Here is a 16,063-nt window from a genome sequence, read left to right as displayed (position 1 = left end):
CCTCCAAAGCCTCCCACCAGCTACAGCACGATTGCTCTTTTCCTTTTATGTGATCATCAGCTCTTTGGAGGAGGAGGAGGTTTCTGTCTTTTATCTTGTGTAATAAATTGCTTTTCAGGAGTTACAGCAACACAGCGCTCATTTGAGTATGTAGATCTTATTTTTCTTTGGAACTTCTATATATGTATGTTGGGACAGGCAGGAGAAGACTTTCATGAACTGTGAGTCTCCTGTCCAGAGCAAACCCATGTTTAGAGTTCAGTGGTGTTCCCATGGCTACTAGGACAGGTACATCATGGGAGGGGAACACTTCTGGCATTTAACAGCCATTCCAGGTAATTTATGGTTTCACATAAGCTTTTCCTAAACTGAGAGGTTTTCTAGGGTTGGCACCTCTTTGCTTGTCTCCATGCCCTGTTAGTTCTGCGTTCAGTGAGCCATGGTTATTAAATTTCTTATCAATAAAGAGTTCCTGAGCAAGGTTCTTATTTTCTGGGATCATGCATACCTTCTGAACTTCTTAGCTTAACCAAAGGAACTTTTTGTTAATGCCTAATGTATTTTATAAAATAAATGTGTAGAGTTCAAGTAACACTTGCTTTCAATTACCGTAATTAAGTTGTCAGGACTTGAAGTCACCAAGGGAATGAGAAAATCCTTTCCTGGTTGGCCAGGGAGTAATTGGTGTTCTGGTCGCAAGTACATTTGACATATTGGGGTGGGGAGGGAAACTGTTCCGGCTGGCATCTGCCCCAGAAAACCTAGGAGACTGTTTGTCATTTTGCAATGCAAGGTGTCAAAATCGTATTGTGGGTAAGAGAAAAAGTGACCTGTTTAACTCTGCTTTAGCAGGGCATCTGTATTTGATCCAACCCAACGTTGCTTGTTGGGTTGGGGGGTATATCTTATTAAAAAGAGAGTGACAAATGAAGCTCAATCCATTTCTTCTGTGGACTCTGTCTTGTCAAAGTTGTACTGCAGCTCCCCTTTCAAACTGTATGTATAGATGTATGTGGATGCACACTTTTTTCCCCCATGCTCAACATCTCTTTGCAGGCTTCTTTGCCAGAAGCTGAACAGTTTCAGTTACTTCATAAACGTGCCTGAAGGGTACATTACGAGGTATTCTTACAAGAAAAGTACCTAATTTTTGTAAGTGCCCACACAAGCATTATTGGAATCTCAAGTGTAGCATTACTTTCATTCCACTGGAATAGCTCTCTTGAAAGCAGATGTATTAGGAAATGGCTACTAATGGCATTGCTAATGACACAAATTTTTGCATTCCTGTTTATGCAAGTAAAGGTGATGGATTCATAAGGAGTTAGACCTGCAAAACCTTACTCACAAACCCTAATAAACCCCACTTCAGCTAGCAGGTTAAATGATGCTCTGAAGAGAGTCAGTTCACTTACCTACACCATCATGCAATAACCATAAAGTGTTGAGATAACTGATTTTGTATCTCCTAGTTCCCTGCTAGTCTTCACCATGTGTATTAGTTTATGCCAATGAAAGTGGGCGTGAAATATTACTGCTTGGATTTGGTTGCATTTTATAGTCACTTCAGTTCACATACAAGATGTATGGGCAGAGTGGATGCTCTGACCTGTCTGTGCATTTATGAATGGTAAAACAGTGAAGTATCTGTCATACTCGCCACACGTGCCTATAATAGCTGTGGATTACCTACCATTCAAGAACTGTGATGTAGGCCAGATGTTGGTAAGGATTCTGCACAATTCTCCTCTGCTCAGCTTTTCCCAGCAGGCTGGGTGTGCTTGGTTAGCTGCAGTTCATACAAGGGTTAAAAAAACACAACAATGTAAAATCTGGGACATTTCCAAGAGCCGTTTGTGACTTTTGCCAAGCAAAAGGATATGCCACAAAGGGTTATTTTTGAGTGCTTCAGTATCCATGTAAACAAGTCTGAATTTCAGCTGCCTTTTTGGCTGGTTTATTTTGCAAGTCGCAGATAATTTAACAAGTTATGTATTTTCATCTTGTTGTATTTGCTGCTTTTTCAGTCAGTTCCCTTCAGGCCATACATAACATCCAGCTCCATAGCTATACTTTCATATTTACTTTCTAGATACTAGACTCTTTTTATAGATACTCACCTGCAGCTAGAGTTCAGCAGCTATTTATTTTGTATGCAGAAGCCTTGTAAGATCTAACTTGTGATGTTGTTTTTGCCATCTGATAATGTATAATCAAATGGAGCATGTTTAAATAACAACATCTAGGACACAATGACAGTAAACCAGCTGTGAAACAAACATTTCTAAAGATCAGATAAGATGGAAGAGATGCATCAATGCTGAATTGCTCCATGCATCATAAGTTCTTGCACTTTGCTGCAGAGGTACTCCAGGCATGGGATTTCCTTTATGCCATAGGCTAATAAATTGTACGGTGTTACTTTTTATGTTTTATATCTTGTAGAGACATGTGCCTTTGCAAAGTGAGTGTAATACACTTGAGTATGATAGTATTATACATAATCTGCATGAGCTGCACAGGAGTAGGTAAACAGTAAGAAATTCAACAGAGAATTGACTTCTGTATTCTCTTGCTGCCATCCATACTGCCACCTCTTCTCCCTAAACTTACACCAACATTTGCATTAAGGGCTGAATCTCATTTCTGCCCAACTCTATATTTTTGCAATTCATTTTCAAAGCACCATACTATTTGTTATTATTTTTCTTACTAGTGCACAAAAAAACTCAACATTATGTTTAAAGCCATTATTTCTTACTCTCACTCCTGCCTCTCTTTGTTCCCTTGCAGGATATTGCCAGTCCTAAGTCTCAGGAAGAGAAGCGGGGAAACTGCTGTCTATCTGAGCCTGCAGACGGTTACAATACAGTGAAGAGCGTTCTCACTGTACAGGAATATTTCGCCAAGCGCATGGCAAAACTGAAGGGATCCCAGAATGACACAGAAACAAAGGTAGTCAGTTCCAGCCCAACAGCTGATGAAGCTTTGGAGCCTTCAGAAGAACCAAAAACCAAAGTCAAAAAGAAAAAGCAGAAGAGAGATGAGGCCAAGAGTACAGAGCATTGTGAGAAACCAAAAGTGAAACAGTCGAAGATAAGTAGCTTGAATGACAAGGAACTGGATGCTCCTTTAAATGAATGTCACTTAAGGAAAAAGAAAAGGAAACATAAAGATCAGCACGAAGGGGAAAGCATTAGTTGTGATGAAAACCTGGGCAATGGAGAGATTTATACAGGAGCTTCTGATGGGGAAGATCTAAGTGTAAAGGACTGTGAAGCACGGCAAAAGAAACACCATAAAAAGAAACACAAAAGGCAAAAAGAGGAGACAGATGAGTGTATCGAAGGAACCCAGAAAAAGAAAAAGAAGCATTGCAAGCACATTTAAGAGTCAAGCTGTGACTCAGGTGATTTGTACCTTAGAAAATTAGAGAAATCTGTGTAAACACACCAGCCAGACACCACCTGTGATCCAGGCTGAAGCACACTGCTCTACCTCCAGCAGAAACCACAGACTGTGTTTAAATACAGCTCTTTCAAGGAAGAACATGGTAACAAATCAATGTAAAAAAGGTATCCATGTGTAGGGCCGAGGCTTGCATGTCTGCAAAGCAAGACCTGACAAAAAATAGTTCCACTTTGCCTCTTTCAGTATGGCAGACGGTTCCACCTTAGTGGCTTTGCAAGAGCTGTGTTGTAACACAGCAGACCTTGTGCTGCCTTCAGCCCAGATTCACTCTGGTGCAACTCTCTTCCAGTCAGGTAACAGCAAGCAAAATCAGACCTGGTTTTAACCACTGTGGTTAAGTTTGGGAAAGGCAGTGAATTACTTACTACCTGCTGCTTCACACTGTGTTTTTCTCCATCCAGGTTAAAAAGAACAATTCACCCCACTACTGTCATTATTAAAGCAACTGTTGTTTTCATTTGTGATAGCCCAGCTCTGCTTCTGGAAACAGGAGAGGTTTTGCAAAGTTCCATGTATTTTATTCACTGATTTTTTGCTAAGTCATGTCTAATGTTTTCATTGATCTCCATTTACATATAAAATAAATGTTGTTTTTTCCCCAAATACTTGTTCTAATATTAAAGTTTTACACCTGAGTGTCAGTACTAAAGAGTGAAATAAAAACACCTCCCTTTGTTGTTAACTATTCTCTAGCAATTGTAACCTTGCAACAAAGCTAAAGGAGCTGTGCCTTTATTAACCATATCTAGGTCATTGGTTCTCTGGGAGCATTCAGGGTACCTTCAGTGATGTATCTGGCATTCAGTTGTCTTGGATAGAGCAAGAGCTTTTTCCTTGACATTAGGGACCAAGTGGATTTAAAAAGTATAGCTGGTCAGATGCATTAGTATTGCTGCGTACACACTGAACACTTGCAGTCTAGGTTTGTAATCAAATTGTAGCTTGTTTCTAATTGTAAACCTGGAAATAGGCAATGCTGGAACTCAGCACTACCATAAACAGTTTTGTATGAGGTATTAAACATTCAGCATGAATTTCGACATGTTAATCTCAGCGAAGAGCTGTTAGAAGAGATGGGCAAGCATGGAAGTAAAGCATTGGAATGAGAAGCAACATTCATCATCCTGGAGTCTGATTCTGATACTGCTTTAGCCACAGCAAAGGGACAGCACAGTCCTGAAAGCCAGCCAGTTCCCATGCCATAGTCTGGAGTGGCCGACCGGAATTCACATCATTAGTGGTTCAATTGACTTTGGACCTGGCTGCGTTTCATCAGTGTAAATCTAAAACGTGCCCCTGCACTGCTGAATAAAATGGGTACATTTTTTTACTGTCTTGGCTCAGTTGAGTTGCTTAACATGGTTTATAAAACATTGTCAAGATGCAGATGTTAATATGAAAGATTTCTTTTAAGCTGCCTTTATTGTCCAGTGAAACTAAAGCATGCACTACCCGGCCCACATGGCTTCAGATGTTTTAGCTGCAGCTGAAATCTTCCTTTCTGAGATATCTTGGGTTGCAGTGCACCTTTCTTACTCTCAGGACATGCTCATTCATTACAGCAAAATTACTGTGTTTTTACTTCTTGCAAGGGAGAACAAGGTGTCTGTGTTTAGAGTACCATTTGCTTTTCAGTGCTGTGCAGGTATTAGCCATTCTGATGGTGCTGAGGCTGGGCTTACTCTTTGATGTCTTTAAATGAAATACCACTTCATACCATGACGTTGCTATAGAGTTGTGAGTAAGCTCCATGCCAAGGTGCAAAAAAAATAATTGCAGCAGAAGAATACAGCAGAATAATTTTTCATGTTGCATCAAAATTCTGTGGGTCCCCTGCAAAGCAGCATTTCTGGTCTCTTGCTCACCACAAATTCGGGTTTTTGTTTGTGAGCAAAAGCCAAAAAGCCTGTTTATTTCCAATAGCTTTTTAACTACACAGGCTTTCCGGGATTTCAGTTTAAAAGGTGCTAGTTGAGGAGTAAGGCTTACTTCTCCAAGTACCACTGGGCTTATTTGTGTGTTCTCTACATTAACCTTTCATAGGTTTCTGGGTGCTAATTCTTACAAGTGTTTGGCCAGTTTCCAGTGTTAGTTACAGGAAGAATAAACCCAGGAGTACCTTCTTAAATATATGGTGTTATTACAGTTAAGTACCAAATACCTAAGATTTAAATCTGGCCCAGGTTGAAATATTGGCTACAAATAGAAGATTCTCTATTTGTACAAGTAGTGGGAATTTTACTTTATCCCAGGAAATGTGGGATTTTAATGTGCCTCAAATTCAAAGAGAAACAGCATGTGCGGAATATGGGTTGGGGAGGGGGGGGGAAATCATAACAGACTAGTATTTGAAACGAGCTATTCATTTATCTGCTTTGCTCTGTGCATGTTAGGGGTCAGCCAACTTTGCGTTACTGGACAAAAAGCTCTTCTGACCAGATACTGTCTCATGAAATGGATGATTGAAACAACAGGAACACACTTCAAAGTAATTGCATATTTTTGTTGTTTATAGTGGGTTGTGAGTTCAGTTTTAACCAAACTCTGGTTTGGCAAGAAGGTCTTTTTTTAGAAAGCATAAGAAAAATAATTACATCATTACCCAAATGGTGAAATTAGCAGAATGTAAGCACAAAGAAGTTACTTGGTTTCATTGCTGTGAAAACAAGGCTTTTAAACAGCAGTCTTCTGTTAGATATTTGTCCGTTGACTCACACATCACAGCACAAAATCACATACCTCCAAGTGAAATTACATAGAAACTAAGCAAAATGAATCTCCACTCTACTTTCACTTTCAAATCGAGACTGAGGCACACACAGCATGGATGTTAAAATGTTTTCAGTTTCAGTAAGCACTGGTCACCACTGACACAGAAGAAATTTCCCCTTCTCACACTCGGAGCCTTACACACATGATGGTCCTTCGTGAATTACTTCCATTCATCACAGCTATAGTGTCGTTCTTTGCTTCAAGCCTTGAATTCAACTGTCGGTGCAAAGGCTGCTACATACCAAACTGTGATTTGCAATCACAATTTTATGAACAGTAATATATATGCTGAATTTTGTCTTGTAAATACCTGCAAGCGCAAAACTCTCCTGGGAATTATTGCCCATGGAAAAGGTGTCTTCTTACCAGCATCGGACTGAAGTCTGCATGAGGTTAATGAGTTTCAACTGTTTTGGTGTTGCTGTGTCCGACTGCAGAGCCTGCCTGTAGAGCTGGGAATGGGAGAGCTGGTGCATGCTGCAAGACAACCCAGATGTGTGCAACACATGCCATTCTTTGGATTTCTTTCCTAGATGTACTAGCTCAAGGGCTTTACACACAACCAGTGTAAAGCAGAAGTAGTGACAACCAGGGTTCAGTAAAGCACAAGTTTCAAGACAACCCATTGAGATTGCAGAACCACCTATCCTTGGGTCAATGGGCATTTTAGTCCATTAGACAATATTGAGAGGCAGCTGCTTTGTGAAATTCAGTAAGTGTGTTTGGGGACAGTTCATCGTGTTCAAATAATGTGATTTTCCCTTAAGCAAAGGGCAGTTCTAGTGCGGAGTTCTTTCAGATAATCAGCTCTCGGCAAAGAAAATGAGCTGAATGCACCAATGTAATTAACCAATTTTCTCCTGTTAAGCACACAAGACTCAAGATTGTGAAGCATCCACCTTCAAAAGGCACGATTTACGTCATGAAACCTCCAAACCTGCCAGTACTAAGGGGAGGAAGGAAGCTCCAAGAAGAGAGGAAAACCACACAAAGTCATTGGAAACACTGCACAGCATCACACTTATCTTGAAAAAGGATCTTACGATCGTGTGTCCTCGAACAGCGTGAGGATTGTGAGCATCCGAAGCAGTGCTCTGATTAATTCCTCCTCATTCCTAGGCAGTGTGAGGTGAGGTTTACAGTGGGAAGGGTTATAAATCTGATCCGCAAGGATTTAGTGGCTGAGGAACTCCCGGGAAGGATCAGAGCTTGGGGTACTTGGACAATAACCAAGGCTGTCGTCTCTGTACCTGCCCTGTGTAAGATAAGCAAACTTTTGCTTGTCTTGTATAAGCAACCTTTTAGTGATGTGGGACTGGTCAATACGGTAAAAACATAAACTTTGATGGTGGCAAGAGTGGGAAGATTGTTCCAAAGCCAAATTCAAGCTGAGTTTCTCAGCAAGTCAGAACTTAAGTTCTGAGTCACTTAGAAGATATTTTTCTTCCCTTATCTTAGTCCATTTTTATAAATTTTAAAGTGTAAGAGGCAAAATTCTCTAGTCCCTTTTAACCTAAAGGAAATAATATATGTATTTTGTAACTTAAAGCTGCATTTTAAAAATGAAGCAGAACTACTCAGCACTGTGGTTGTGTGCATGTTGGCAATGTTAAAACTGGGGGGGTTTGTCCACATTTTTGGCTGTATAAGGTTTCTCCTCCTAGCATATAAATGGTCCCTGTAGCAGTCCCTGGTGGAGCCGGGGAGGCCAGGCAGGGGGCAGGGCTGGTTCTTCTGTCTCAGTGGTAAAGCAGCTGGGAGACAAGGGACGGCTCTTGGCTGGGAGCCCCCAGCTGCCTCTGCGGATCCTACCCTTGGGAGACGAGAGCTTCATCAATAATTGAGGAACATGTGAATATTGAGCTAATTTAGGATTTGCACTTTCTCACACCTTTTAATGTCTCTGAAGCAGGGGGGTGTGGGGAGGTTACTTGGTGAAAATAGACCCACGGTTTGCAAGCTGAGTAACCTGCCAGATGTCAGATCCATGCCCAAAAGGGGTATTTTTGAAGAGTGGGGATGGTCTTGCCTGTACAGTGCAAAAGCAGGGTTCAGGCACAGATTTTTTTTGCTGGACCCATGGGAGTTTGCTGCCACTGTTCCCCCTCCGTGAAAATGGGGAGAACAAAGCTTTCTTCCACCCTTTGTCTGCTCAATCTATTTTAGCTCGTAGCTTTTAGCCGTAATTTCCCTGCTCTCAAAGCCCTGTGAGAGCTCCGTTTCTTCCTGTGCCCCAGATACAGGTAAAGTGCTGCACCAGAATAGGGAAGGTAAGCAGAAAAAGTAAAGATTCAGTTTTTCCAGACTGCTGCTAATTACCCCGATACGGTCACAATTAAAAGGTGGCATTTTCACATGAGCCCTGGCTGTCTTTATGTAATGCAGAGCTTCCGACAGGACAGGTTTAACCAGCATTTTAGGTAGGGTGCAGGATGAAACCCATCTTACTAATGCAATCAGAATGCCAGGTGCTGGGGGGGGGGGGGGGGAATATGAAGTGTTTATTATTATTATTATAGTTTGCATTCCAAATGGGGGGGGGGGCCCCCCCCCCTGTCCTAGGAAGGTGCTGTCTTTTAGCACGGGAGAAAATCCAAACAAGAAATACCCTCAAGTATTTCTTTGTCCTGCAACCGCACAGGAGTCCTAGCACACATCTCTGAGGGAACCCAAAAGGCACATGAGTTTACCCCTGCAATACCTGGGGCAGATCAAGCAATGTTACCCCCATGATGCAGAAGGGGATAGCAAGGAAAACAGGGTGAGTTCCCCGAGAGCTTCCAGGTGTCTGCAGCAGAGGCAGGAGGTGGATGCGAGTCCCATCCCTGCTTGGTGGCTGATCCTCCCCCAGAGCTTTCCTCCCATCCCAAGCCATGTAACAGGGCTCAAGAGGGATTCATCCGTTCCTTTTCCCTTGAGGCATCACTCTACTACTACTACTAAAGCTTTCTGTCCTCCGGTGCCTCTACTATAGAGGTGCTATGTTGATGATGATGATGATACCCAGGCCCTGTGCATCCTGAGGATTAAAAATTAATGCTGAGCAATCTAAAACCAATTCAGAATAAACCCTTGCAGCTTCAGGCAGTCCCTCATTAATGCACTTCAACCCCTACTGAAGGGAAATCAGGAAAATAAAAGAAGGATATTACAGGTTCTCTTCCCAACCTCTCGCTGCCAACCTCTGCAGCGACTCCCATCTGCAAAAGGCACCCAGGAGACCTGTTTGGAGCAGGATGGAGAGTTTGGCATCCTCCCTCCCTTCCCCGTCCTGGCACTTCAAGGCGTGAGACAGGGCTTTGGGAGAGAAGTGGAGCCCGCTCTGTAAAGCCTGGGACAACACGGGCGGTCCCCAGGAGCGCGCATGGCTCCAAAGCACAGATGAAAGGCAGTTGCTATGTGCCGGCCCGCATGTGTGTGTGTGTGTAAAGGGTTTATAAATCTGTCCCGAGACCAGGAAATCTCCTGCGCCTTTTAGATTTAAGAGACGTTGCCTTCCTGTTGTATTCCCAGATAACGCAGCTCTGATCAAGCCCACTTGTAAATAGCTTAATAGATGTAATCAGTTCCTTTGGAAAATGTTGTTGCTTCCGCAGGGTTGTAATTTGGTCCCAGGGAAGAACTCGGAAAGGGCAGTTGCTGCTGCTTCTGCTACGAGTGAAGTTAGCACCTTTCAGCTCTCCGGACCCCCAAATCACTGTAATCCAGGAGGAACAGAACCGCAGCAATCCCACTCCCGTGCAAAGGAAGGGGAGAAACCAGGAAACCCAGGCAGATCTGAACCCACACAGCATACATTTACATACTGTTCTCTCCATCACTTGTAATCTGACAAGAGTCAATAGGAACACCCAGGCATGTGGTAAATCGATGCTTACCTGCACAAACACCCCAGCTGGGGATCCGCGATGGGTTTTCCCCCCCTGTTGGGGGGTTAGATGGGGCAGCAGCAGCCAACCCTAGGAAATGCCTTCCCATCTTGCACCCCTGCCTGCCAGCTTTCTGGCAGCACAGAGAGGAAGTCCACAATCAGTCAAAGCGGAGCCGCTGCAGCCCTGCAGCCCATGTCAGGGGGTCAGAATCATAAAGGAATCAAGGGACTAAATATATTCCTCTGGGCAGGTTGCAGGGATGAGCTGGGCAAGGGTACCCTGCTGGGGACTTTTGGTTTCCTTAGTGATACTGGAGATCATCCTGGTGGGGGAACACTTCCTGGGAGTGACTTTGCTGCCCTCATAAGCACTGAACTGGGGTTAGTGAGAAATAGGGTTGTGGGATGGTGGTGCCTCCATCCCAGCCAGGCTGGGGGAACTTTGCAGGGTGGAGCAGTGCTCCATAAAACACAACAGCAAGAAAAAGACGACAAAGTATTGGACCGGCCTTACATGTCCCAGAGATGGGCAGTGGGGACAAACTGGGGATGTTACAGCCTGTCTGACTGCCCCATCCCTGTCCCTGCCCATGAGGTCCCCACAAAGCTCACCGCCGGAGCCCAACCAGGCTGGACAGGCACCCACCAGCAGCTTCACTGTGCCCCTCTTTCCCTTCCATGCAAGGGGACCTGGGAATCTGGGGGAACTGTGTGAAAGCCAACATGGGGTGGCAAAGCACAGCCTGGACTAGTGATTAAAGCAGGAGCTGTGTGGGGCCAGAAAGGGATACCCTTGATTGATTTGTGTAGGGCAGGGGTAGCTGGGTAGGGCAGGGGTACCCCTGCCTTGATTTCCCCATGCAAACAAGCTGCAGCTTGCCAAAGCCTGGGGAGGGGTCTGAGGAGGGGACACCCTACGGGGATCTTCCTTTTGGGGCTGTTCTCTTCTTTCCAGAGCACCCTGAAAAGGTTTCAGCACCCTCACCTCCTCTCTGTATATTTCCCCCAGCCTTGAAGTTCTGGGGGCTCTGAGGTGCGGGGGGGGGGCAGCCCGGGCTGTTTGGGGATGGTAGGGCCGTTTCCATCTCCGTCCTCCCTCCCCTTCAGTGGGCAAAATAAGAACTAACAATAATAACAAAAGGGGGGTGAGGGGAGAATAGAGGGGGGTGTTGAGGGAGCTGCCCCCCCCCCCCCCCGGGCGGTGCTGGGCAGAGGGAGGGGAGAAGTTTTCTCCCCGCACCACCCCGGCCGGGGCTCAGGAGTTCGCAAACAAGGAGGAGCAGAGAGCACCTTCGGTGTCATTGGAGGAGGCTTTTTCCAAGGAGCTCATAAATACGGGGGAGGCCGGGCAGGAGGCTGGGACTGCGCGGGGACCCCGCGGGCAGAGCCTGTCGGGGGGGGCCGGGCCATGGCTGCGATGCTCGGAACCTTCCCCTGGCCGGAGCGGCTGGAGGGGGACGCGGCTGAGGGGGTCCCGCCGGGGCCGCCCCCACGGTGTCCGCCGGGAGAGAAGGGCGCCGAGAGCCGCATCCGCCGGCCCATGAACGCTTTCATGGTGTGGGCAAAGGACGAGAGGAAGCGTCTGGCCGTGCAGAACCCGGACCTGCACAACGCGGAGCTCAGCAAGATGCTCGGTGAGGAGAGGGGGCATGCGGGGTTCGGAGGTGCGACTCAGGGGTGAACGTCCGAGCACCCACGCGGGCGTCTCCGAGGGTGCAGACCCTATCTGGATCCATAACTCCGGTGTGGGCACCCATGCACCCATCGGCCATCCTTTGGGGTATGAACCCTGCCCAGCCGGGAACAGCCCCCCTGCTCCGCGGTGTGCAAGCCGTGCCTGGGTCTGGCATGCTGGAGTGCCTGCATCCTCCCGGCCACCCCGTGGGATACAGGCAGGTCCGGCATGCAGTGAGTGGGCACCCCTGAACCAGCATGCCCAGGCTGTGGGGTGCAAAGCCCGGCCGGGTCCAGCGTCCTGGGGCAACATCCAAGGGCTGCCTTGCGGGGTGCAACGCCTGAAGGGGTTCTGCACCCCAGGGAGCAGGCACCCGTGCACCCGCCCCGCAGGACAGAAAGCCCAGCAGTGAACCACACTCTGGAGTAAGCAGCCACTTGGATGCAAACCCTGCTGGGGTGCAAGCTGCTTGTGCTGCCAGTGGCAGGGATCCCTGCATGCTGGGCAAGGAGGGATCCCCTAGATTTCCTGGCCTGCCCCTGCTGTCCCACTTTGTCCCGAAGCTCACTAGCTCACCCCAATATTGAATGACACTCTGCGTGTGTGTTTCTGCTGTTTCTGTTGGAGATAACAACCCATTTTAAACACAAATTTGTTTCCCACTCCACATCCACTATTTCCCCCCTCTCCCAATCCTATTTTTTTAATGTGAAACCAAGAGGGCAAACAGAAAACACCAGCCCAGACAGTCGGAGAAAGAGCTGCCTGAATTGCAACACAGCCTTGCTGTCCAGCCTCTTACCCAAAGTTTGTGTTTCCTTGTACAGTTTTGTGGTGTTTTCTTTGCTGGTTTGGGTTTTCTCCTTGCTGCATTACCATGCAGCATCTCAGCTTGATAGTATTATTTCTGCTGTCTCTTTGGCAGTGGGAAGGCATCAAATGCTTTGATCTGTATCCTTATTTCTCCCCCTACCCAGAGGAACAGCCTGGGGTACCCTCACCAGGGGATACACACCCCTCACCCCAGCACTGCCTCTCTACCCTGTGTCTTGGGGACATTTTGTGTCTCTCGAACTGGGAGCAGCAAGGTCGTGGCACCCTGGTCTATCCTGCACCCCATGAGTCCTGGCAGGGCACGGGCTGGGACACATCCAGGGACGCCATGTACTGACCCCTGCTCAGCCAGGCATGGCCTTGGCCGTCCCTGCTGTGCAGCCATGATCTCCATCCCACAGAGGCACTGGAAGATCAGCCATGGAGCTGGGGGAGTTTATTTGTCCTGATTTATCTGCAGTGAGGCTCAGCTAACCCTGAACCCACCCTGTGCAGGGACTTAGGATGGGGAGATTTGGAGGATGTACAGTGGCTTTGATCCCCCCCTTCTTCATCCTCCTGCTGCCCTCCCATCCTCCCGAGGGGTTTGCAGGCTGCATCCTCCATGTGTGCCAGCTCAGAGCCCCTACCTTGCCCTTGTGTTGTGTGCCTGCAGGCTTTGGGAGGCAGCCACCTTTCCTTCCCCTGCCGCGGGTGCTAAGAGGAGTTGTGTTCTCTGTTTCAGGCAAGTCCTGGAAGGCTCTGAGCCTCTCGCAGAAGCGTCCCTACGTGGAGGAGGCTGAGCGGCTGCGGGTGAAGCACATGCAAGATTACCCCAACTACAAATACCGGCCCCGGCGGAAGAAGCAGGTCAAGCGCATCTGCAAACGGGTGGACCCCGGGTTTTTGCTGGGCAGCCTGACACGGGACCAAAACGTGGTGCCAGAGAAGCGGACCTGCGGCCGGCCCGGGGGGGATAAAGAGGGGCCGGGTGAGTACCCCCCTCGCCCAGGCCTGCCATCCGTCCGGGGGTACCGGGAGGCCCCAGGCAGCGGCAGCAGCACCAGTGTGGACACCTACCCCTACGGGCTGCCCACCCCCCCGGAGATGTCTCCGCTGGATGCCATAGACCATGAGCAGAGTTTCTTCTCCTCACCCTGCCCCGACGAGCATCACCACTCCCACCTCGCTGGAGCCACCTACTCCCCGGAGTATACAGGCAGCTCCCTCCCATGCAACCACCACCCTCTCAGCCCCGTACCGCAGCCGGCAGCCTGCATGATCCCCCCAGCCTCCAGCTGCCCTTCCCTTCCTCCTCCTCCCAGCTACTACACACCTGCCTTCCCCTCCCTGCATCCCCCTACCCTCCATGCCCACCTGGGCCAGCTCTCCCCACCACCCGACCACCATGGCTTTGACACCTTGGACCAGCTAAGCCAAGCTGAGCTCCTGGGAGAGATGGACCGCAATGAGTTTGACCAGTATCTCAACAACCCTGGCCATGGTGACCACCACAGTGGGGTCTTGGTCAATGGACACATCCCGACGTCTGGCAGCTCCCATGCCTCTGAGAACAGCCTCATCTCCGTCCTTGCCGATGCCACGGCCACCTACTACAATAACTACAGCGTCTCTTAGAGCCTCAGCCAGGGCCGCCTGGACCGGCCGAGGAAGGACCCGACACAGTATTATGAGGCGTTGTGCCCAGGGACATCACTCACCGCCCCTCAGGGTGACCAAGCCCAAAGTGCGAGGGCTGTGGAGTCTCCTCGGTGGTGTAGGTAAAGGATTTCGGTCGCCGTTTCACCACTGGTGCAAAGTCTCGGGTGTCCTGCTCCAAATGATGCTGGGGGGATTTCCCAATGCCAAAGCCCATTGGCCAAGTCCCTCTTCCAAAACAGAGATGCTCCTAGGAGCATAGGAAGGCTGCCCCCCAGTTTGGGGCACCCCCAGCTCTGCTTTGGAGTCAGGAGGGTGGCAGCATTACACAGATGGCAGGTCTGAAGTCCTGGCAAGGGCATAACCCCCTGGAAGGGGAAATGGCATGGGAGGAAAAGGGGAGATTCTGGTGAAAGGGTGCACGGCCTGCAAGCCAGTCTTGGCTCACGGTGTCGGCATTGCCACAGCTGCCCTGACCTGCCTGACCATGCTGTTGGGGCTTAAACCACCCCCTGTCCTCATACCCCCAGACTGTGAGTTGGCAGCTCCATCCCTTGGGAAACCCCAGAGGAGATGGTACACCAGGGATGCTGCGATTGCACAGGGGCTGCAGGAGGGCAACCAGCCACAAGGGCACTCAGTCTGAGCATTCCAGAGGTGGGTAAGATCCTTGGAAAGGCAGGATCCTGCTGGCATCTTTCCCCTCCATGGCATCCACTTGGCCTCCTAGCAAAAGCGCTGCCAAAGGGGGTGCAAGCGTGAGCTGCCCTCCCCACCCGGCCGGGAATGGGTCCTGGGATGAGCATTTTGGCAAAGAAGTGATGATGTAGCACACATAGTTTTTATCAAACATCCTTCGAAAGCGAATGCTTCACGTTTGGAGCCGCAGTGCCCAATGCCTCTTCTAACTCTGGCGTATTATTGCTTGTAATAAAGCTGTACATTGATTTATTCCTTCCATTATTCCTCCCCTCGGATTTTGTATTGCTCGAGTTCTCTTCCTTTTCATAAAGATGAAGCTTTATTTTAAATCAGTTATATGACATGATTAATCTTAGTGTTTACTGTATGGCACTTGGTAATGATTAGTTAGTAGCGTGGCTATGATTTTCTGGTTTCGGTCCCAAACATGTATTAATAATAATTGCAAATAATACTTTAAAGCCCCCCCGACTTCACAGGTTTTTAAGCTAATACATTCCATCTTTTTTTTTTGTGTGACTCTATGCATTTTGAATGAGTGTAGATACGAGTTTGCATAAAATATTTAATTTAAATAGATATGTTTTTATACGATGATTGTTTTACGATTGGAATTGCTGGAGCTATTGACAAAGTTTTCAAACCAGAAACGTTTCCTGTGCAAGTGCTATTTTTTTAAATTGTTTTTTTGTTGGTATTTGCAGCCAAACTTTTCTACTTCCTTTTTTTTTTTTTTAATAAAAAAGATCTGTGGTTATCTTTACAAACTGTGGACTGCTTTCTAACAAATCGACTCAAGGCATGTGTTCGCTTTTCATGGGTCTCGCAGGGGCACCAAGTCACTTTGATGGCCTTGATCCTGCTTTTGCCATCTCACGAATGTGGTCTTTTAACACCTATGTAGATATTACCATGAAGTTAAGGCAGAGCTTTGCATTTGGTGTGTTGGCGAGCACAAGTGATAGATGTTGCCTATTTATGGAGCAAGTGCCAGTGCCTGGAGCAAGGGTTTTATTCACATTTAAGGCCATCTCTCGCAGTTCATGCTGATGCTCCACAGTGTGAGGGCCATGCAAAGGGGTCCATGATGCAAATGCAGA

General features: G+C 47.6%; 1 protein-coding gene across 1 annotated transcript; it reads left to right on the top strand.

Moving 5' to 3' along the window:
* The first annotated feature begins 11,401 nt into the window (after window positions 1-11,401).
* On the top strand, window positions 11,402-15,730 carry SOX7 (SRY-box transcription factor 7). The gene is made up of 2 exons (XM_061372203.1): window positions 11,402-11,748; window positions 13,348-15,730. The coding sequence occupies exons 1-2, from the start codon at window positions 11,523-11,525 to the stop codon at window positions 14,238-14,240; spliced, it is 1,119 nt and encodes a 372-aa protein (XP_061228187.1). The 5' UTR covers window positions 11,402-11,522; the 3' UTR covers window positions 14,241-15,730.
* Window positions 15,731-16,063: the final 333 nt, after the last annotated feature.

Source organism: Neopsephotus bourkii, unplaced genomic scaffold (assembly GCF_033783945.1).
Source record: "Neopsephotus bourkii isolate Nb327-2 ecotype Australia unplaced genomic scaffold, CSIRO-AGI_Nbou_v1 NB_1600, whole genome shotgun sequence".
NCBI lineage: Eukaryota > Metazoa > Chordata > Aves > Psittaciformes > Psittacidae > Neopsephotus > Neopsephotus bourkii.
The sequence above is the reverse complement of the archived record's forward strand: the minus strand, read 5'-3'. Positions and strand labels throughout refer to the sequence as shown.

Coding starts and splice junctions, on each gene's coding strand:
- SOX7 (XM_061372203.1), top strand. CDS start 11,523: ATGGCTGCGATGCTCGGAACCTTCCCCTGGCCGGAGCGGCTGGAGGGG. Junction 11,749..13,347: donor GGAGCTCAGCAAGATGCTCG/GTGAGGAGAGGG, acceptor TCTCTGTTTCAG/GCAAGTCCTGGAAGGCTCTG.